Source organism: Gossypium hirsutum, chromosome D07 (assembly GCF_007990345.1).
Source record: "Gossypium hirsutum isolate 1008001.06 chromosome D07, Gossypium_hirsutum_v2.1, whole genome shotgun sequence".
Classification (NCBI taxonomy): Eukaryota; Viridiplantae; Streptophyta; class Magnoliopsida; order Malvales; family Malvaceae; genus Gossypium; species Gossypium hirsutum.
Genome location: NC_053443.1, coordinates 11,823,773 through 11,845,887, shown reverse-complemented (window position 1 = coordinate 11,845,887; position 22,115 = coordinate 11,823,773). Strand labels below are relative to the sequence as shown.

Genomic DNA, 22,115 nt, shown 5'->3' with positions numbered 1-22,115 from the left:
AAGTATTATGGAGGTGTTGTATTAGAATTGTATTTTACCATTTTACTTAAAAAATAGATAAATTATTTTCTGTATGTTAGTTTAAAAAACATATTAGTCTTTTGTTAAAAGTTTTATCTATTTGTATTATTAAAAAGAGGTTCTTTTAATATGTTTTTAAACGTAAAAATAAATGAATTTTTTAATAAAAATATTAATTTATTTTTTTGTTTTAACATATAATAATTATTTATCTATCTTTTTAATAGGAAAAAGAAAACGCAATTTAATTTAAGTGAAAATTATCTTAGTGAAAATTCATGAAATTAGTAGAAACTGAGACATATTAGGCAGTGTTCTAGAAAAGAAGATGAAAAAACAAAGACAAGTCACTGTTTTGTCTTGAAACGGAGAGGATTTAATCGGAGAATGAACGCCACTTCTCAATGGTGTGTGCAGGTAAGATATGATGAAGGGCCAAAACTGGAGCTCCATTAAATTAAAAGCTTTCAAATGTCCATGGGTTAAAATTGGTCTCACTAATGGTGTTTTTCTCGAAACAAGACAATTTTGGACAAGTTGGGGTTAAAAGCCTCCAACTTGCCAATTTGTTTAGGGTTTTAAAGATGGGGTAACCATGGAAGAAAAACTGGTACAAATATGACATAAAAATATGGAGCGATGTAATACGAAAAAAAAGGTTAAGGGTATAATAAAAAATGGAAAAGAATTAATTGAGTCTTTAAAAAATGTACTTATTAAGTTGTTGATGTCATATTTTTTTTAACGAAAATCGTTAATTGATTAATTTGACCGTTAACGGAATTAACGTGATTAACAACAATCAGTAGAAGATGACACATGTAAATAATATGTTGATATGGTTGTCTATATTAGTAAAATCAAAAGAAAATATTTCTTTATAGCATGTCACATGTCATCTCTTGATAATTATTATTAATCACATTATTGCAATTAATGATCAAGACGGTTCATTAAACGCATGTTAATCAAATGCCTAATTAATTATTTTGTTTTAGTCATTAAAAGCCGATTTTTTTCAAATTTTATTAAAACTCTTTTTGAGCCTTAATATATATAAGTTAATATTTGATACACTGACAATGTATTTTTATTATTTTACAAACAATTTTAAAATATTTATCATGTGTTTTTTTATTTTTAATATTTAATATTTTACTATACCCTTATAAGTCACTTATCATCTTATTGATCTTGCTTATAGAGTCTAAAAATTCTACTAATGTGTATTAAATATTTTCCCCATATATATATACACATGAGTAAAACACGATTATATGTAGTAAAATATAACAATATAATATCGAAATATTGATGTGAACTTATTGATTTTGCTTTTTCTCTTTTAAGCAATGTATTTAATTATATTTATTTTTTCATTTTGGTATTTAAATTTTTTTATTTAACTTTTATACTTGAACTATTATTTTAGTTCCAGTTTACCCCAAAATTTTAAAATATCCAATAAAAACATAATTGATGACACATATTTAAATAAAACAAGATAAAATTGCTAGTTTATGTATTAAAATGAAACCCAAAAAAGTTAAGTATGAAAATGAAAAAAATTATAATTGAAGGACCAGTGACTAAGATTTTTTTTTTTTGTTATCAATAAACTCTACTGTCATCTACTGTCACTGGGTTGTACAAAGCAATTGGGATTCTGACAATTAATGTGAAATTTAAATCCTTTCACTCCACTTGCCTCATCCTAAACATAAGTACTAAAAAATATGTATTTGTATCATAAAAAAAAAATCAAAATTGGAAACTTTTATAGGTCTGCAACAGCTGAAAGAAAGAGGATCTAATATACAAATGTAAAAAAAATTAAAGCTTTTTTATTAAGCTTAAAGACATAAAAAGGACCAAACTGAAGTAAAAGACAAATTTGCTGATATAAAGTAACCATGATAAAGAGCCGCAAAACCTGGAACACTTAACCACAGTTTGATTTTTAGAGTTAGGGTTGCTATATAAATAGTGAAAGGATCTTGTGGCAACTATTGCCAGACCTTGAAAAAGCTTACAATTTTTTTTATATAATTTCTGTTAGAAAAAAACCCAGTTCACTTTTCAGTTCTTGGTACCTTGGCTGACCATTTTTGTGTAAGTTTATTAGTTTCTTTCCATAAACAAAGCTCAAATCTTTCTGCTGTTTTGGAGGGTTTTTAAAGGGGGAAAAGATGGTCTTTTTTTTTTTTTCCTTTTTTCCAATAATGAAAGTTATTAACTTTACGGGGTTTATTTTTTTATGTTATGGATGATGAATATGTTTAGATCTCATTCACCATGTTCTAGATCTTGGTTGTTTAGCATTTTGATTAGACAGTTTTGAATGTTGTTCAATTTCATCCCTATTTGGGTTCTTTTTTGCTTGCTTTTGTAAATGTTTCATCTTTCTAGTCCTTTTGAGCTTTTTTTACTTTATGGAATATAAGTGGTGTATAACTCTTTTTCTTTTTTTAAGAAGCCTATCTTATTTCTTGGCCATAAACTATTAACAAGATGCCATTTAAAAAAGAAAAAAAAACCATCTTTATCAATGTTCCACTGATATCACATCCACCAGTTGAATTGCAGGTTACCAGGGTTTAGCCATTGCTTTTCATTTGAAGCTCTCCTCCCCATTGTTTTTAAGGTGATATTATATTATTTGTGTCTTGTTCTATGATTTGTTGTTCTCTGAGGTTATTTTCAAGTATGTTCTGGAATTAAAGATTTGATTATAGCTTTTGCATTGATTTATTTATGTTTGTATGGTGTTCTAATGTATGTTTTATGTTTTTTCAGGTCATATATTTATTATATATTATCAGCACAAAAAGAAAAAAATGGGTCTCTCAAGTCTTCCAGCTCCATCAGAAGGAGTGTTATGTATACTCTTGGTAAACACAGCTTTATCTATATCTATAGTTAAAGGCATAATCCGATCGATCCTTCACGTTGTCGGTATCCATCTCCCACCACCATCATCGGATTACACTGAAAATCTCTCGGAATCATTCGATTTCCACCTTAATACTCCTGAAAGTTACATTGAGGAATTCCGGAGTAGGACCCCAACAATTCATTTCGGTGCTGTTGTATGTAGCTGCAAACGGCCTCAGCACGACTGTCAGGTTTGTCTGACTCAGTTTGAGCCAAAATCCGAGATTAACCACTTGTCGTGTGGCCATCTCTTTCACAAGGTGTGTTTGGAAAAATGGTTGGATTATTGGAATATTACATGCCCTCTTTGCAGGACTCCCTTGTTGCCTGAAGAAGAAGCTTCTTGCTTTTTGTAAGAAGATTATTATCAAGTATATTATTATGCAGAGTTGAGGAATTCCCGTGTACAGCGCGGTATATAAAAGTATACTGTTATCTTTATCGAGTGTTGTCGTTACCCGCAAGTTTGTACCTTGCTGTGGTGATTTGTGTTATTTGAATCAATGCACATATTGTTGTCTGGGTTAATGATATGTTATTATATGCAGTCTCACACTTGTTTCCTGATCATCCATATATATATATATAGTTCATTGAGATTTTGTTTAATTTTTTGCCTTTTTATGCAATGGGAAAGAGTGAAAATTGAGTTAGTAAGTTGCCGGGACTAAAATATGTTTGACAGGATCTGCCTTGTGATGAACTTAGCTGTTCTATATATTAGGTTTTTTGATGTTTTTAAGGTATATTTGTCTGGCCTTTCATCTTAGAGCATGTTTTAAGTTTGTATTATGTACTCTATGACTGTACAGATATATATTCTTTTTGTACAAAGAAGTATAGGGGTAAAGGTTTCAGATGATGAGACTTGAATCTCAATGTCATTGTTAAAAGTGATCATATGAACGAACTGTGTTCAACCCTGGTTCGATACTAAAATTAAGGGTTCATATAACTTTTAGTCCTTGAATTTGATAATCAAGTCCATTTTGGTATTTGTACTCTTTATCCATTTTGATGCTTGATCTTGACAATTAGATCCATTTTGATCTTTATACCTGCTGGAATTTATCAAGATTTGATGATGCGGTACAATCTTGGAGTGTCACGTCATCAAACTTTTACTTTTCTTTTCAAGTTCAGGATTAAAATGAATTTAATTGTCAAGTTTGAGTACCAAAGTAAAAATACAAATACAAGTGTCAATGCCAAGTTCATTGACCAAAATGGATCTAGTTGCCAAATTTGGGTACTAAAGTGAAAAAAAGTACTGATACCAAAATGAATGCAGGGACTAAAATAGATTTAGTTGCCAAGTTCAGGTACCAAAAAAAAAAAGTACAGGTACAAAAATAGAATTAATTGCCAGCTACTGAAAGTAAATATTAACCCTAAAAGTAACCAGATTGAAAAGGTTGCCCAAGATAATATATACAACAGTAACAGCCATACAAATACAACATACCAACTCTCTGCTTGTATTACAGAACATGAACCTGTGATTTTGTCCCTATATTCATTCAACAAATGGCTTTATGAAACGTCTGTTTCTAACTCAATGGGCATCACCTGCAGTTTTGGCATTAACTCATGTTTTAATTTTAATGGAAAAAAACATTTAAGACTGGTTCAAACTTCAAATCATGTTAACATCAAAGTGGCGTCTAGACATTGGACTCATGACAGAAAAGCAAATCTCCATTGGATCTAGCTCTGACCATTGCACCTGAGTTTTTATTGCATGCACCCATAATAAACTAAACCAAGAGGTTGAAGAAGAAGAATACAATATTGATTGGTTAGCTTGAAAGACACCATTAAAATGAATGCTTTTCTTTATGTGGTCCCTGTTCTGTGATCATCATTCATGCATTTTCCTTGCGGGATTAAAAATAGTCAATGGAATCTCAACAAGATTTTTTTTATTATTTTTGTTGAGATAATTGCGGGATTGACTAAGATTCTGATTCATCATCAAGTTTAATTAATGGCCAAGTTGCATTTATGCATAAATACATTGTATCTTAATTAGAATTATGAGAAGGTTTAAATCATTTTTGGGGCCTATACTTGACAGTTTTTTTCACATTGGGGCTTGAATTTTTTTTGTCTAAGTGAATTGTTGAAAACCATCAAGTTCGCCTCAATATGAGAACAATTATCAAGTTCAAGAACTAACTTGGACTAAAAAGAAGTTCAAGCCCCAATTCGAACTTTAATGAGGGTCTAATTTAGATAAAAAAAGGTTTAGGCTCTAATATGAAAAACTTTGCTAAGTTTAGACCCCAAATAGTGATTTAACCTTTATGAGAAAGATAAAACTTGTCTCACAAACGTTAACCCTTGTGTTGCATATGTTGGAAACTAGTATGCTGATTACGTAGGACCATGAAATTGGTAAGGCATGTCATAGGGGAAACTTGGGCTTAAACCTTATAGATAACATTGTTGTGAGGCGCAATCACAAATCTTAAAATAATGAATTTTTATGAAACACAAAACGAACATGAAAAATACCTTAGTTTCACCAAAAAGAAACTTCGGTCTTTGGTTAATTGCATCACAAGGCAAGACAGTAATACAAGACAACATATCAAAACAGTTGATAAGTTAGTGTTAGAGCCTCAAAATGATGTTAATCAAACATTGATGGTCATTATTCTAATACCAGTCCAGAGTTGAAAAAATGCCATTCAATGACAAAAACCACCAGGCAAGACTATGGCTAAAAGATAAGCGTAGATGGACATACCTAAATGTCGGACATCGTATATTGGGGGATTAACTGGTTGCAGTATTGCAGGTGTTAACACCTTCTTTACAATCATCAGTTAGATCATTGAAAGTTTCAATCTGTTTCTTCCCTCTAAAGAAAACTTCTGTATCAACAGAGGCCCTCATGTAACCATCGAAATCAACTGGAATTCCGTAATTAAGTTCTTTTGTCAGTGAATACCACTCACTATTTTCGTCCCAAAGATCCTTATAGTCTTCGAGGAAATGAGTGGAATATTTGTCTTTCAAAGGATCAAAGAAAGATATGTTGGGTTCATTTGTTGCAACGTACACGTTTCTCCCGTCTTCGATCTTGCCCTGCAAGGTTGAGATAAGGGTATTTGGTGAGGTATCTTGTGCAAGATTAGGCCATAAGTCCGAGTTCCTTGCCTTATCCCCTCTCACGATGTGAACAGAGTCATAATCCCAGATCAACCTTGATGCAATCGCTGACACTATATCCATTAACCTTCTTGATTTCCATATCAGATGCCACGGCCTTCGAATGACAGATTCTGTTTCTCCTTCGCAAACACGGTACCAGTAATTATCTGGCTCCACGGAACCGAACTTTCTCATAATCAAAGAGTCCTTCACCTCGGAAAGTTGCATTGGTGTCACCCTAGAATCCTCGACAAGATACAGAGTCAAGCCGTCTTGTCTTTGCCATTCGTTCCAATCTTCCCAAAACTGTTGTTGATCCAACACTGATGCTGTCTCCTTTAGATGCTCAAAATCGAAGTAAAACCTAAAGTCCTTGCCTTCCTCGTCCTCGTTTGACAAAGTGTAAATCGAAGACAAACAAAGCGTCAAATCCATAACCAAAGTGCGATTCAAATACTGCGCTTCACCCAACGCACACAAGAAACTCCACAAATAATGGTTCATGTTCTTGCACCTATCTCCACCACCCGCATAAATCAAGTACTTCCCACGGCTAAATGCAATTTCAGACTCTACCACCGGAAGTGAATCATTTATTGGTTCCCCAACAACAGGCAACGGCACACCACCTTGCTCAAACCCGGGCTTTTGATTCTTACGCTTCTTCTTCCTTGCATTCACGCCTGAATGATAATCCCCGATGCTCACCACACTAAGTTTACATTTCTTTGATCTTTTAATAACAAAGCGTCTATAGTCCTTAAAAAAAGCAACTGTCTTCCCTTCCTTAGGCCTAAACCGCCACGCCATATCACAAGTATTCTCCTTAGGGCCAGGAGCCGGTTTCCCAAACTGATAAAAGTGTATATCCTCGAAACGCTCAATTACCACCTTCATCATCAAATGGACCACTTCCGGATCCTTACAATCAATCGGTTCTTTCCAATCACCCTCACATCGTGACAAGCTAATTTCATCTGTACTCCCCTCCTTGGTTTCTACTACATCTTTCGCATTGATAAAAGTGGCAAATGCAGTCTGGTTGGAAACCATAAAATCCTCTCCGGTTCTAACAACAGTGTTATCCGATCGAAACGTGGCATTCGACGAGGAAGTGAGGAAAGTTTCGATCTTTGTTGAAGGGTGAAAAATAGGGTTCTTTGGCTCATAAGTAGCAGCAATAATAGTGAAAACTAGTACACCTATTACGAATAGAGTGAAACAAAGATGGCCAATCATATGTAAAGCATTTTGCCCTAAATTCTCTGGCCTAAAGCTTCCAGTCCTAGATAACCCAGAACGACCCAACATCCTTCTATGAACTAAAAGCCCTTGCAATGAATCAAATCAGCTAAGTAAGATCAAAACAGAAATACCAAGATCGTTAAAGTGCAAGAATTCAGTTAAAAGCTAACGCTTTACAAATCTGGGTTCATAGTTTTCATCAAACTTAAAATGCAGCAATTTGTGAACTTTACTTACCTTAGAGAAAAAACAGTGAAGAAATTGAAAACCAAAAAGAGTATGAGCTGTGGGGTTTGTTGAGATTCTTTATCATCAATTCCAGTGACCATAACGGTGTGTCATAGTATGAAAGTGGTGGGAAATGTCCATGTTGATTTTGATGAGTACACGTGGATTTATAGGGTTACGTGACGAGTAAGATTTGTGGGCAGGTTATGTGGTTTGTTAGTTCGTATTCTTTCTTTGCAATTTTATTTTAAAAATTATTATTTCAAAATTAAACATTGGAATACAAAAATGTTTTTAACTAATTATACAAATTGCTTGAGTTTTAAAGAATTAAAAAAGAAAAACTAATTAACTATTGGGTTTCTGTTGATTCATGTAAAACACATTGCCATGCGTACTATGTAATATTTATAAATTTTAATTTTAATTTTTACTATTTAAATTTCAAAATTCAAATTCGATAGTTTAAATTTCTTTAGTTAAATTGATTACTTTGATATTTTAAATTAAAAATATTCGATAACAATGTAACTAAAAAAAATTAGTATTGTAATGAACCTATATTTAACAAAATAATTTTCATAGTGTTATTAGATAAACCAAAATTTTAAAATCTAAAAAGTAGTGGAATAAAATTCCTAAAAATAAAAATATAAAGATTAAATTCTAAATTTACAAAGAATGCAGGGACTTATTGCATATTTTTACCTTTAAGTTTAACATGAAATTGGAGCATTCTCATTGCATACAACAAAGCCACGTAAAAAAGCTCATCCATTTAGCTAAAATAGTAGGGGCGGGGGGGTGTTAAAAATCAGATTTACAACTATTAATTACTTTTACAGGATAATAAGTTAACCGACATTAATTAAAGGTTCATGGCTATAATGAAGTAGCAAATCATACACTAAACCAACAATGCAACAGGTTTTCAATAAATAACTTCCCATCCAGAACTCTTTTTAAGGATTTGTTCTAAATTTGTGGCGCTCATTTGGGTGAGAATCTGTCTTAGAGGGGATATTGTATCCATGGAGAAGATCACGGATTTTGGCATATGTCAGAATCTGCGAAGGGTCGCCACCGTTACTGCTCTGTGAAGTGTGTGAACTCTCTTGCAGCTTTATCTTTTCAAACAAATACTTCTTCTCAGCCTCGGCTTCACTCAAGCGGAGTTTGAGATAACTGCTAGTATACTCTTCCTCTGATTTGTCGGATTTGGCGTGAGCAATTCTTTGAAGCCTCTCGGCTTCTTGTTTTGCTTCGTTGGCTTTGAGTTGGAACATATCCGCTTCTGCATGTTTAAGCCTAACTATTTTCTCTAGTTCTTCTATCTGTAGCTTCTTTTTCTGTCTCTCCAGCTTCAGTTCTGCTACTTCTTTGGCCTTGTCTTCGAGCTCTCGTTCACAAGCATTGAGAGCTAAGCGAGCTTTTTTGAACATCCTCATTTTCTCATCGGCCACCATTTCCATCTTCTTTATGGCCTCCTGCACTACATCTGCTATTCTATTGCATGCTTCTTGTGGTGCTATCAACCCACCACCTTCCCCATTTTCCAGGCTTGTTGAAGAATCTGTATCAAGCTCTATAGAGAGGAGTAACGATGATTCAAAACGTGCAGAAAAATGATATCATGCAACATAAAGTTACTGGTTAAGAAAACAAAAAAGGTTTAAAAGATCAAATGTCATAAAACTTTCATAGATAATTTGCAAGATAAATAATTACACCATTCTGTACCTTGGAAAAACATTAATATCGATCTGCCAGCCATGGACTCGGCTAGTCCACCCCTCAATTTTTCTAACAGATCCTCACACTTCAAAAAGAGTTTCTTCCCTCTGGGATCATCACTTCCACGGAAAATCCTACTAACAAAATCAAGTTCTCTCATGAGAGCCTCTCTATCCCAGGCTGGAACACAATGTTGAAAGACATCTTTAACCCAACCCAACAGCTCAGATGTTCGATTGCAAGCTCGGCAGTGGAAAAGCATTTCAGTAGGACCTGTTCCACTTTTAGCAGAAGGACCCATACAAATTTGACCATCACGAATAGCACAATCCGTATGAGTCCAATGGGAACAGAAATCACAACCAATCCAACGGCAGGTATTTACTTCAAAATCGAACTTGTTGCAGATAACACACATACAAAGATTGCAAAATCCATTCCTATTGGCACATATTTCACAGCTGCAATCATCTGCAGGTAGTTGGCTTTGGCATGCAATATTTCTGCATCTTTTGTACACAAAAACCTCGATGAGAGAAGTTTGTGATAGACTGATGTTAGGATGCAGGAAGGCCTGGATTCCCATATTTATTGCAACGAGTATTTCGAGTTGTGCCCGGTGAGCTCTAATCAAAGTCTTTGCTGTTAAATCAGATCTGCTTTGAACAAGCTTCTGAATAATTAAAAACTCCTCTCGGTTTTGCGAACCACCATTGCCTTCCAGAATAGTCTTGAGTTGATTCTTTAGCTCTTCTAGAAACTCATCAGGTAGGTGATGCATCTTTTCAGATATAACATCAACTCTTTCTCTAGCAATGTCTCGAAGAGTTATCTTATCAGCATTAGAGACACGACGAATGACAGACTGCTCAGTGCAATCATTTTCAGTTTTCCCATTTACCATTTTCTTTGCTGTGATAGCATCAGCAGTAGGCCAAGTCTCTCGTGAGCTAGCACTCTCAGTAGGAGACTCATGAATGTTATCCAAGTTAAATCTGGGCTCTTGGGCATTAGGCGACGTGTGAGGATCTAAGGAGATTAAGGACAACGAAGTTTGTAAGCTCCCTGGTTGTTGTTGTTGTTGGCGTGGGGGTAGCATCTTCGACATATGCTGGTGGTTAATATTAGAACCAGATGAAGTCCCCATCAATAAAATCTCGATCACTCTGCAAATAAAAGCAACTCTGGTGTATCATCACTCATCATCTAGCACAACTTAGAATACATTATGATATAAACTCTGGCTTCTTTCTATTCAAGTTCCTCGTTGATTTTTGTTCGATATAAAGACTTCATTAACAATTATTGTTCCACATAAAACTATGGTCATAAATTTCAACACGAAAAAAGCTATCCTAAAACATTCCGTGCTACAGATAATCGATTCTCTGGTCTCAGTCCTAGTGCAACCACCCCCCCACCCAAAAAAAAGGACCAATTTTACGAAGGTTTTATCCATATTGACTTCACGATCAGAATTTAATTAACCAAAAATTTGATCCAAAATTCCAAATCCATATCAACATTTTAAAACCAACCCAAAATTCGTTCCTTCCAAAACAAAAATTCTTCAGATCTCGTACAGTCAAATTACACGAAATAAATGGTCAAAGCCCTAATCTGACTGAGTCAAACCCCAGCTAGAAATCAACAATTCGAAATTCAATCAACTAAGAAAGCCTTAAATAATCAAAAACCCTAAAATTAAAACCATGACCCATCTCACTTCGCTAATCAAATGAGGCCAAAAACTCAAAATTAAATTAAACTCGTGAAACAAAACCCTGAAAAATTAAAAGAGTGCAAATGAAGGAAAGAAAATACCTTTAACACAGACAGGTCGAAAGGTCCGATCGGCAAAGAACGGAGACGAGGTAGACCAGGGTCAAAGTGTCGTTCGAGGAAATGGAATTTTATTTTTATTTTTGAATCAAAGGGTTATATGATTGTTTTCATTATTATGTAACGCTGCTCTCGCGTTGTTTCGTGGAAGCCTTATTTCTAATAACAAAATAAAAGAAAGTCAATTTGAAAATAAAATAAAAATGTAGTACAAGACGTGTACATGGCCGGTAGCTCAATTTAATTTAAATAATAACATTATTTTAAATTTATTTAAAAATATAAAAAAAGTATTTTTAATCATTTATCAATTTTTGCACAAGGAAACGATTTTTTGGGCAAACTAGGCCGGCCATAAATAGCCCTAAGCTTGAATTTGTTTTGAAATCGAGACGTGACTCAGTTTCACTCGTGGACAGCTATAAGACAAGGATTGTGGTTTTGAAAATCGACTAATGCTCAAACAATAGACTATGAGACGGTCTGAAAATCAGAGAATTTGAATAAAAATATAAGCTTAAAAAATAAATTTAGATAAAAAAATTAAGATTTATATAAAAAAAAGGCTAAAGTTCGGGTAAGCTTTTTCGGCCAGGCCTGAATGTGAAAAAAAACAGCAGTTTTTTTTATTACTTTTTTTGTTATTTTCTTGTTATTTATTCACTATTTTGCTGTTATTGTTTAGATATTATATAACTCTTATTTTATTATTAGTATTTTAGAAGTATTTGCTTGTTAAGTTGCACATATTTTAATGTTATTTAATTAATGTTAGTTAAGTATACATATATATTTTTTAATTTATTTTTAATTTGTTCGAAAATATTTATTTTAATATTTTTAATATTTTTGATTTATTATTATTTTTTAAAATTATATAAAAATAATATAAAAATTTAATATAGACAAACCGGACTCGAGTTTTAGAAATTTTATCCGGACCAAATTTGAACAAAATATTAAGATAATTTTTCGAGCCGAATCCAAGCCTAGCAAATAAGTTTAAAATTTTAGTTAGGCCCAGACAAGCCCATAGACACCTCCACAAATAAGTTAGGTCACCAATTTTTTATTTAATCAATCTAACCGATTTAATTGTTGATTTAATTTTAATTAAATAATTTTTTTTTAATTTCATAAAAATTAAAAATATTAAAAAATATAAAACTTGGTCCAATTGAATTTTTTATTCTAGTTCATACCGATTTATAGGTTAATCGATTATCTATCTTATTTTAGACTTGTGTACCAACTAATTACCAATTTGATTTCAACAACTATTATGGAGAATGTAGTAGAAATTATATTATTAAGTAAAAATACAATTAATTCAATATTAAATTGATAAAAAAAGTTTATATTTTAATACATTATTATTATTTAATATATTGTCAATGAAAACAAATAAAAAAAATTACAAGCTTCAATTTGTTGATGATATGCACTCCTTAAATTAGAGGATAAATTATATTTGATAGTCACCTAAATATTAATAATATTTTTTATCATTCAACTGTAAAAAGTTATAAGATAATCATTTAAATTATTTGATTTTTTTTCAATCACATGCTATTAAATAGTTAAAGGAAAAAATGGTGCGAAAACTTTTAAATATTAGCATAATAACAAATTTAACTCTTAACCTTTACACGTTTTGTCAGTTTAGTATTAATTTAAAAAAAAATAGTCCTAAATGTTTACACATTACTTAATTTATCCTATTTTGTCTTCTAATTAACCGTGCTCGATGCCCTTCAATTTTGCCCAGTTGCCGTCACGAACTTCCCACTACCTCTGGCACGCAAACCTCCTTTTTATTTGAAACTAGTATGGTCTAGTCACACTTTGACTGGGATTGGTTATTAAAAAATTGAAAATTAAAATATATTCTAAGTAAGGTTTTCAAAACTGGGTTAGTTGTTAAACTGGATAGGTCATTGGTTATCACGGTTCGGTTAAACAAATCATTAGAAAAACATAAAAAAATAATAAATCGGTTCAACTGGCAAGTACTAGTTCACGAGTCAACCGGTTTGATGTCTCTTTCTGGATCGATACATTGATCGGTCTAGTTCAAACAACCATGAATCTAAGTCTCTATACTTCATACATTTGGATTTTAGTCGTACTTTTACTTTTAAGAATTTAATCCTTTTAATTTTTTTATTTAAAAAATCTTCTTTCAAATTATATATAACCACCTAATATTTTAGTTGAAAAGTTAACGATATTAACTATTTGAACTAATTAATAACATTATAAAAATATAGAGATCAAATTATGTTATTAGAAGGACCAAAATTGAAAAATAATCATTTTTATAAAAATATATTATGCCACATGTCAACATGATGACATTCATTTTATACATAAGTATATAGATTTAAAAAAAATATATAACCATGAGGTATAGTGTGATAGTTGCTTATTTTATCTTTTAATTATATGATAAGATATTTGATTCTCGAAAGAAAAATTATTATTTTGGTCATTTTCAATTTCACAAAGTATTAAAAATAATAATTTTTATTTTATAAATTTCACATATTTTTATTTTTTTTAAAATAGTTTTTTTTTAGAATTAGATTTAAATTGATAAATTTTATAAATATTAACAGCTAAATTAATTAAAATTTTAAAATTAAAAATCAAATGTATAAATATTAAAAAATTAAATTTATTATTACACTAAAAATAAACAGCCTAGACTTTCGTTAATAATTTGCAACTTAGTCACCCAAAAAAAACATCCAACTTAGTCACCAAAAATTTCAAATATCAAAATGTTAATCGCCAAATAAAAATTTAATATCAAAATGTTAGTGATAAATAAAAAACTTTTATATAGTTGAATGCTAACCCAAACTAATGAATGCGATTTTTTTTTTCACCATATTCGATCTAATGGATATTTGAGAAAAAAAAATATTTTATCTTTACCTAGAATTTATAAAACCCTATACAACTCCTTTCCCCTTCTTTGCTTTTCAAAACCACGGGAATGCCTTTGGAGTTAAATTTTACAAAATTTTCAATCTGATTTTCTGCAAATTTAATCTTCAAGTGGTTGTGGTCGGTGGCTTTTGAAGTGAAATTTTGCAATTTCAGTCTTCTTCTTTGTGTGTTATTCGACTGGTATGTTCTCTTTTTCTTTTTACTTGTTCTGCTTCTCTTTTGTTATTTTCCATAGATTCTTTGTTTCACAAAATGGGTTTAGATTGATTTTGTTTCAATCTCTTTGCTGTTTTTTTCCCATAGACTCTTAGTTTCACAATTATTTTATTGTGAATACAGCGAAAAACAGTATGTTAGAATTCATTTCAGCTAAGATTTTGCTTTCAGTTTTGCATATTCTTACTCCTTGTTTATATAACCGAATATATTAAAACAAAAACTTAATCTGAGGTTCGAATACTTGAGATTTAGTTTCTATCGACCTTTTCTTTTATCAAACATATAAATGATTCTTTGGAGTTATTTTATACGTAATTTTTGTGTTAAAATACATCCATGATGGCAATTATAAGTAAAGGCTAAAAATTACCAATCTCAGAGAAAGAGGAAAGAACTAATTCGTTACTCGGACTCGGCAGTTTCGACGGATTCCGACACGGGATACGGATCAGATCCGGCAAAAAACGGTGGACACGGTGGTGGGTGATAACTGAAGAGAAAAAGAAAAACAAAACGAACTTTGATTCGCAGAGATGAAAGAGAAGAGATAGATATGGTCGAAGAAAGATAGAGAGAACGAAAGCGTTTGAAACAAATGAATAAAAAAATAGGATACAATAAATGCCATACACTATATTCTCTTCTCTTTTGAAGGGAGAATAATATATAAAAATAATGTCAGGCACAATTTTCGGGAAAGGTCAGCAGTGTGGGAGAAAAAAAGAAGAAAAAAAAATGTCTCTAAAATTTTCATATATAAATTGATTCTAGATAATTATAAATACAATTAATTATTTTAATTTATAAATAAATTAAAAATATTTTAAATATCATAAAAAAATTCTAATAAAATATTAAACCAAACTGCCGGGTAACGAAGTGTATGATTACTTCTTTCTCTTTAAGATAGCTTGGAACTACAAGATAGGTAGTTTTTAGCCTTTACTTATTATAATGCCATCATGGTTGCTAATTTGAACAGATGGTGGATGTATTTTAACACAAAAATTACTTATAAAATAACCTGCACTTTACCAGGATAAAAATGGCTAAAGAGCATTTCTGGTCTCAAGAGAATGTTCAAAAGAGTCTGATTTTTATCCTTTTCCTTTCATTCTTCTGTTGGTCCTCATTTAATTTCATCACTTTTTTACTTACGACTAGATAAAAGCTGGATCCTAAGATATGAGAAAGTTCCTTTCATTGAATAAGATTAATCATACATGAGAAGCTAAAGCTCATTATATGTACCTCAAGTTCACCCTTTGATGACCCTAGTCCTACCAGTAATCAAAAGAACATATATAGTTGGGGTCTAGAGAAGAAGAGAAAGAAGTATACCTTTCTAGTAATGGATTAAAGTTAGATGATGCACTTGCACTGGAACAAAGTTATTTTCTGGGATCATTCAGACTTTGGTACTTATATTTGCTTTTATTGTCTACTTAGATTTATATATTGCTTACTTATGTCTTTGAATTTATATAGTTATTGAATTTTTTGCAAAGAAAGCTAACAAAGTTAAGCCGTCATGTGCAGAGGTTTATGTTCCAAATCGAACATGTAAAGATGGGAGTGTTGTGAATGAGAAGACGGCTGAAGTTGTGTTATTCGATTTTTTTTCTATCTTTTTCATTTATAAATTTAATCCGTTAAAATGAAACTAGCTTAACAGTTGAAGCAGGCAAAAAACTGCCCTGCCCTGCTCTGTTGTTATCTCTACTATTTATTATAGTAAATAATTTAATTTAGAACCCATAGTATTTTGGTAAATTTTTATTATATTTATATTATCTAACTGAAAAAAAAACCCACAAAACCCTTGAAAAAAGCTGCCTTCCATTTGATATAACAAAAAGAAAGAAAAAATGCCTCCAAACCTTACTAAACCCAACAGTGGCTTCACTTCAAAGCCATCGCCTCTCTGTACTTTTGTATCCCTCATAATCCTCCTTATTATAGGTTTCTACACTCTCCATTATCCACCTGGAAATCCCAAAAAAGTCCTTTTCCAGCAAATATTCCTCTCTTCTGCCTCCAACTCCACCATCGCCTCCTACCTGCGTTCCCTCACTTCCCACCCTCATCTCGCTGGCACAAAGCCTTCCCTTGAAACCATACACTATGTCAAAACCCACTTTCAAAACCTTGGCTTGGAAACGCATACGGTGCCGTTTCAGACCCTTTTGTCTTACCCCGTTCATGCTTCAGTTTCAATGCATTTCGGCAACAGCACCGTGTTAAACTTGCCTTTAAACGAAATGGGTATTCCTAGTTATCCATCTTCAGGCTTGATACAACCCTACCATGCATTTTCTCCGTCGGGAACGGTGCATGGTAAGGTTGTTTTTGCGAACCACGGGAGGGAAGATGACTATCGCACGCTTGGGCTGATGGGGGTTAATGTTAATGGCTGCATAGTGATAATTAGAAAAGGTGGTGGTTTGAGTAGAGGGGCCGTAGTGAAAATAGCTGAAAAAAAAGGCGCTTTGGGGGTGCTAATGTATGCTGAAGGGGATGTTTCAAAGGGTAGCTTTGGGTCTGGAGTTGAAAGAGGGACAGTTATGGAGGGAGTTGGTGACCCCTTAACTCCTGGATGGGGTGCGGATGAAGATGGGGAGAGGTTGAAGTTGGAGGACAAGAAGGTTTTGGAGAGGTTTCCTGGAATTCCATCTCTGCCCTTACCTTTTGAGTCTGCTCAACTTATTTTAGATTCTCTTGAGGGACCTTTGGCACCTCAGGAATGGAGGGATTCCGGACGATCTAATTTATCTCATGTTGGATCGGGTTTGGTTATGGTGAATTTTACTTACCAGGTTGGTTTGGCTGGCTGGTAGATTGTTGATGCTAATTTTTTTTGCTTTATTTGTTGTTACTGCATACTTTTGTTTGTTTTATTTCTGTACATAACTTTTGTGCTTGATGTTAGTGTTAAAAGTTGGTCAAATTGGATTTGCAAAGATTGACAATTGAATTTGGTTTGATTTCAATGTTAAATCTGTCTGTAAAAAGAGTTTCTTTTGCTGGATACTATTATCTTGACCTGCATTTTTTAGTCAAAAAGCTAGTTTGGTAAATTAGAGTGGTTATTGGCGCTTTTTTTTAAGAAACCGGAATGATCTAACTTTGACAAGTGAATAGCCCCTTATGATCTAATTTTGGGGGTTCCCGCATCTTTTTCTTTCACTTCCCATGTTGGGTAGTAATGATTGACTGGAAAATAAAGTTTTTATGTGTTATATGCAATGAATTTAGATCAATCAGCTCAAATTTGAACCCTTAATCTACTTCATAATGCTCTTCATCATTTAGGATTTTCATTCATTTCTAGAAGGGAAAATGCTTGGGGTGATATCAACTTTACTTTATCAATGCCTGACCTTGGACTTCACACAATTGGAACTGGATTGATCTATTTTGGCGTAAGAGAACTCCCCTCTCAACTGCAACTGATACATTTTTGCTATGTTTGAATGGAACCCATGGAGGTGACGTAATTAAAAAAAACTTTTTTGTTTTTACCTAGTAGTTTCCTAGTAAATTTGCATGGTATTTGCTATCTTTGTTATATGCTTTTCCTTAGCTATACACTGAAGATGTTGGGGTTAAGCTTACTTTTCTTTCTGCTCTGCTTTTTTTAGACAGCATTGTTAATGCATGACTGGACGGAAATTATATTTCATGATAGGATATCCATGCTGATGAAAGCTAGTTTTTACTTATTTCATTTCTTTCTAGAACCGAAGTCTATTTATTATTATTCTTTGTGGAAAGTGGAAAAGCAGTTACCTTTTATATCCTATTCTCTAAAAAGCTCTTTTACATCTATATCTATCCTGGTTCTACCTTTTGGTTTATTTTTCTAGGGGAGAAAAAGTTGGCTACAATTTATAATGTAGTCGCTGTCATAAGAGGATTGGAGGAGCCAGATCGTTATGTTTTGATGGGGAATCATAGAGATGCTTGGACATATGGTGCTGTTGACCCCAATAGTGGGACTGCAACACTCCTTGATATTGCTCGAAGATATGCCCTTTTGATGCGAAAGGGTTGGAATCCTCGGAGGACAATCATTTTTTGCAGTTGGGATGCTGAAGAATTTGGAATGGTAGGTAATGTTCCATCCTTTGTTTAAAAATGCCATGCATGTGGAGCAAAACACCGAAATCTAGATCAAATGAAATTCATTCTAATCACCAGCATTGAAGTTTTAAACTCCAAAAGCTGGGTTAGAGGGCTGACAATGACATAGTCCCATTAGGGTATATTTATGGAAATTCATGAATAAATATTTGTTAAACGAATATATAGCAACAACCATTTAACCTCACTTGTGGAGTTTAAAATTTTCACTGTGCTTGTATAGAATGATAATCCATCTAACAAATTATCTGTTTTATGCTGACATGAGTTAAGGGAAAATCATTTGGTTAAATGTAGATGTAATGAATATAGTGTTCTGGTTTCAAGAGTAGGCATTTTGCAACAGCGATGAACAAGTTTCGAAAATCATCAAGTTGATAAAGCTTATGTTTTATAATAATTTTGCCCCTTTGATTCACCAAAGTTATTTTTATCTGTTGCTATTTTGTTTTTAGATCGGTTCCACGGAGTGGGTTGAGCAGAACCTTGTAAATCTTGGTGCTAAAGCTGTGGCATATCTTAACGTAGATTGTGCGGTGCAAGGGCCTGGGTTTTTTGCTGGCGCAACTCCTCAGCTAGATACTCTTATTTTTGAGGTCACAAAGAAGGTAGACAGAAGAAATATGCAAAAAGACTTAATTACTTGTAAGGACTTTGTTTTATGATATCTTTCAACTGATTTTTATAGTAATTTCAGGTCCAGGATCAGGATTCAGAGGTTGTAGCTACAATATATGAAAAATGGAAAACCATGAACGGAAACAATGTATGGCCACAATCTTTATTTCTCTATGAGTTCATTTATTTAGCTTGTAGGTGCAACATGATATACATCGAATCCATACATGTAGGTTGTCCTTTACCATTCACACGAGTTTAATTGTTTGATTATGTATTTTCTTGGGATTTCTTGTATACTCTGATAAGGTTGCTTGGGCCTTATCATGTGGCAAGCTTCTGTTATTTCATGTTTTTGTTTAGTTCATTTGGGGACGTCAGATACAAATATTAGGCATGGTGGACATTTATTTCCAGACAAAGCCTGCTAGCCTGTAGTTACGTCTGGCCTATTTAATGGTCCTTAAAATTGTTCCTATATAAATTTAAAATGACATAAAAGAGACCTACTATAAAGGAAAATGCTGCTATTTGTTCCCTTGAAGACCCATCAGTTTTTCAATATGATTGTACTTCGTTTTTTTGTTCTCTGATATAAAATTAAAGGTGTTCCGATAGAGCTTGATTGAGACTGACTTGGTTGTTTTGCAGATTCAAAGACTCAGTGGCGTGGATTCTGATTTTGCACCATTCTTGCAACATGCTGGGGTTCCTTCTGTCGACATATATTATGGAAGAGGTATGTCGTTATCCCTATATTAATAGTCTTTTGTTGAAAGTTTGAACATGATGCATCTGTAGCAGTTCATAAATCTTTAGTGCTACAATTTATGCTATATGAATCTTCTTTTCCTTTTATCCAGATTTCCCTGTATATCATACTGCATTCGATTCTTTCAACTGGATGATAAACAACGCAGATCCATTCTTTTGGCGTCATGTGGCTGGTTAGCTTTCTTTTCCTCAAATATAACCTTGATGAATTTCGAACTCTCACCCAATAATGAAACTCTATTTTAAACATTTTAATCAACTTGTCAAGATAACACTGCTTTGTTGTTTGACATGTTAGTGGCTGGAGTTTGGGGTCTTCTAGGCCTTCACCTTGCTGATGATCCCGTTCTACCTCTTGATTACCTCTCCTATGCTAAACAGTTGCAGGTATGGGGTTATTCTCTCCTTATGTTTGTGGATATTGTCAAGTGTTCCCAACCATTTCCACTATTACTGTTCTTCTACAAGGTTTTGGTGGGCTGTTGATTGTTAACCCTTGGTTACAATAATGTTGTCAAGGCTATCCGGGGTTCTATTGAGTTGAATGTTAGCTTTTGGTCTAGAATAACTCAAAATTGTTAATCCTTCTGCTTTCACTCGAAAATATTCTCTCTATTTTTTCAAGATTAGGTGACTTAATTTCTTTTCCTAGCCGGCCCTTGAACTTTGTCAATATTAATGTTTCTAAGGAGCTAACTACCAAGGTCAAGTTAGATCATGAAACTATTTTCTGACCATCTCATGTAGGAGTATAAAGATGCCTTCAGCAGAGTTTTGGATGGTAACATATCCCTCACCCCCCTAGCCACATCGATTCAAGAATTTACATCTGCAGCAAAACAAGCTAGCGAAGAAACAAAGGTAAAATGGCAAGAAAGTTAATTGGAATTCTATGAATTTTAAAGGGGGAAAGATATTTCAAGTAGTCATTCCTTATAGACTAATGCAGTGACATCTTCCATTGTGGATTGCAGAAACTAATGGAGCAAGAATTTACCAATGATCTTTTAGCTTTGAAGATCCGAGCATTGAATGATAGGTTGATGCTTGCCGAAAGAGGCTTCCTAGATACAGATGGAATTAAAGGAAGGGAGTGGTTCAAGCATCTTGTAAGTGTTTTCTTTTCGAAAATTGCTGTTAGGACAGAGGTTTTACATACCGATATGGCGATGTGATTTGCTTCTTTGACATCTGGCATGCTTATTTAACTTCTGTTGCAAGTTGGTACTGTGCGGATTCATGCTTATACCAGTATGGTAATGTGATTTGCTTCTTTGACATATGGTGTACTTGTGTAACTCGGGTTGCATGTTGGTATAGTGCTGATTCATATCACTCAATGTTTCCAACTCATATTTCACCTCGAAACATTATCATCATCAGGGAGTCGCATATTTCAGTTTGCTATTAGTACGGAGGCTTTAACATATCGGTATGGTAATATGATTTGCTTCCTTGGTGTATGGCGTACTTACATAACTTGTTTTGCAAGTTGATATAGTGCTGATTCATATCACACGAAGTTTCTAACTCATATTTATGACCTTGGAACATCGTCGTCATCATTATCATCATCATGCATCAGAGTTTACTGGAATGGAGTCGTGTATTTCAGTTTTGCTTGTGAATTAATCTCATATTTCATCATCTTCTTCTTCTTCTTTTTTTTTGTATTCGTTTCAGATTTATGGACCTCGCAGCAACTACGAGAGTGGATTGGAGTTCTTCCCTGGAATATCTGATGCCATGGCTGAATCGAAGAACATGAGCCAAAAGGACTGGCATGCAGCAATTAAACACGAAATCTGGAGAGTTGCTAGAGCCATCCAAAGAGCCGCAGCTGCACTCAAAGGAGAACTTGTCTGAAAAAAAACTGATAGCTGCAAGAGTGGAAGTTGAAAATTAGACAAAGAGAGAGAGAGAGAGAGAGAGAGAGGCATAAACTTGTACATATATATGTTTTCTGTTACATTTATCCATGTCGGTAGCCATTACCGAGCGTTTGCAAATTGTACTCAGTGGCGTTGATTATGAATGTAGAAACTCTTCATTATAATTGATGGTTGTTGAAATCATATAGGAATGGTTGGTTGGACCGGTTGGATCAAAAATTGATGGTTAGACCAGTTTTGAGCAAGGGGAAGAATTAGGGGTGAGCGTTAAAACCAATTTGACTATTTACCTGACCAATTTTGGTTAAGTCGCGTAAAGGATATTATTAATTATTTTAAATATATTTATTT

General features: G+C 33.3%; 4 protein-coding genes across 9 annotated transcripts; 2 read left to right on the top strand and 2 right to left on the bottom strand.

Annotated features, from left to right (window-relative positions):
* Positions 1 to 1,982: 1,982 nt before the first annotated feature.
* On the top strand, positions 1,983 to 3,564 carry LOC107954021 (probable E3 ubiquitin-protein ligase XERICO). 3 transcript variants are annotated; one of them, XM_016889470.2, is made up of 3 exons: positions 1,983 to 2,133; positions 2,597 to 2,665; positions 2,818 to 3,564. In XM_016889470.2, the coding sequence occupies exon 3, from the start codon at positions 2,859 to 2,861 to the stop codon at positions 3,309 to 3,311; it is 453 nt and encodes a 150-aa protein (XP_016744959.1). In that variant the 5' UTR covers positions 1,983 to 2,133; positions 2,597 to 2,665; positions 2,818 to 2,858; the 3' UTR covers positions 3,312 to 3,564. The 3 variants fall into 3 exon arrangements, with proteins under 3 accessions (XP_016744959.1, XP_016744961.1, XP_016744960.1); XM_016889472.2 differs by having other exon boundaries at positions 1,992 to 2,133; positions 2,608 to 2,665; XM_016889471.2 differs by having other exon boundaries at positions 2,020 to 2,665.
* Positions 3,565 to 4,259: 695 nt separating this feature from the next.
* Positions 4,260 to 7,743, bottom strand: LOC107954020 (uncharacterized). Of its 3 annotated transcripts, none has more exons than XM_016889468.2 (2): positions 5,708 to 7,724; positions 4,260 to 4,524 (listed from the first exon to the last, which is right to left on the bottom strand). In XM_016889468.2, exon 1 carries the CDS (start codon positions 7,423 to 7,425, stop codon positions 5,737 to 5,739), a length of 1,689 nt encoding a protein of 562 aa, XP_016744957.2. In that variant the 5' UTR covers positions 7,426 to 7,724; the 3' UTR covers positions 4,260 to 4,524; positions 5,708 to 5,736. The 3 variants fall into 3 exon arrangements, with proteins under 3 accessions (XP_016744957.2, XP_016744958.2, XP_040953418.1); XM_016889469.2 differs by lacking the exon at positions 4,260 to 4,524 and having other exon boundaries at positions 5,591 to 7,436; positions 7,597 to 7,743; XM_041097484.1 differs by lacking the exon at positions 4,260 to 4,524 and having other exon boundaries at positions 5,591 to 7,445; positions 7,597 to 7,731.
* Positions 7,744 to 8,348: 605 nt separating this feature from the next.
* Positions 8,349 to 11,376, bottom strand: LOC107954023 (OBERON-like protein). Its single transcript, XM_016889474.2, has 3 exons — positions 11,146 to 11,376; positions 9,328 to 10,487; positions 8,349 to 9,172 (listed from the first exon to the last, which is right to left on the bottom strand). Exons 2-3 carry the CDS (start codon positions 10,466 to 10,468, stop codon positions 8,550 to 8,552), a joined length of 1,764 nt encoding a protein of 587 aa, XP_016744963.1. The 5' UTR covers positions 10,469 to 10,487; positions 11,146 to 11,376; the 3' UTR covers positions 8,349 to 8,549.
* A 2,605-nt stretch (positions 11,377 to 13,981) lies between these two features.
* On the top strand, positions 13,982 to 21,947 carry LOC107954024 (probable glutamate carboxypeptidase AMP1). Of its 2 annotated transcripts, none has more exons than XM_041097482.1 (11): positions 13,982 to 14,298; positions 15,877 to 17,154; positions 18,204 to 18,445; positions 18,936 to 19,088; positions 19,178 to 19,246; positions 19,750 to 19,837; positions 19,962 to 20,045; positions 20,171 to 20,259; positions 20,620 to 20,733; positions 20,847 to 20,981; positions 21,556 to 21,947. In XM_041097482.1, exons 2-11 carry the CDS (start codon positions 16,206 to 16,208, stop codon positions 21,736 to 21,738), a joined length of 2,106 nt encoding a protein of 701 aa, XP_040953416.1. In that variant the 5' UTR covers positions 13,982 to 14,298; positions 15,877 to 16,205; the 3' UTR covers positions 21,739 to 21,947. The 2 variants fall into 2 exon arrangements, with proteins under 2 accessions (XP_040953416.1, XP_040953417.1); XM_041097483.1 differs by having other exon boundaries at positions 14,052 to 14,298; positions 14,717 to 17,154.
* The last annotated feature ends 168 nt before the right edge of the window (positions 21,948 to 22,115 follow it).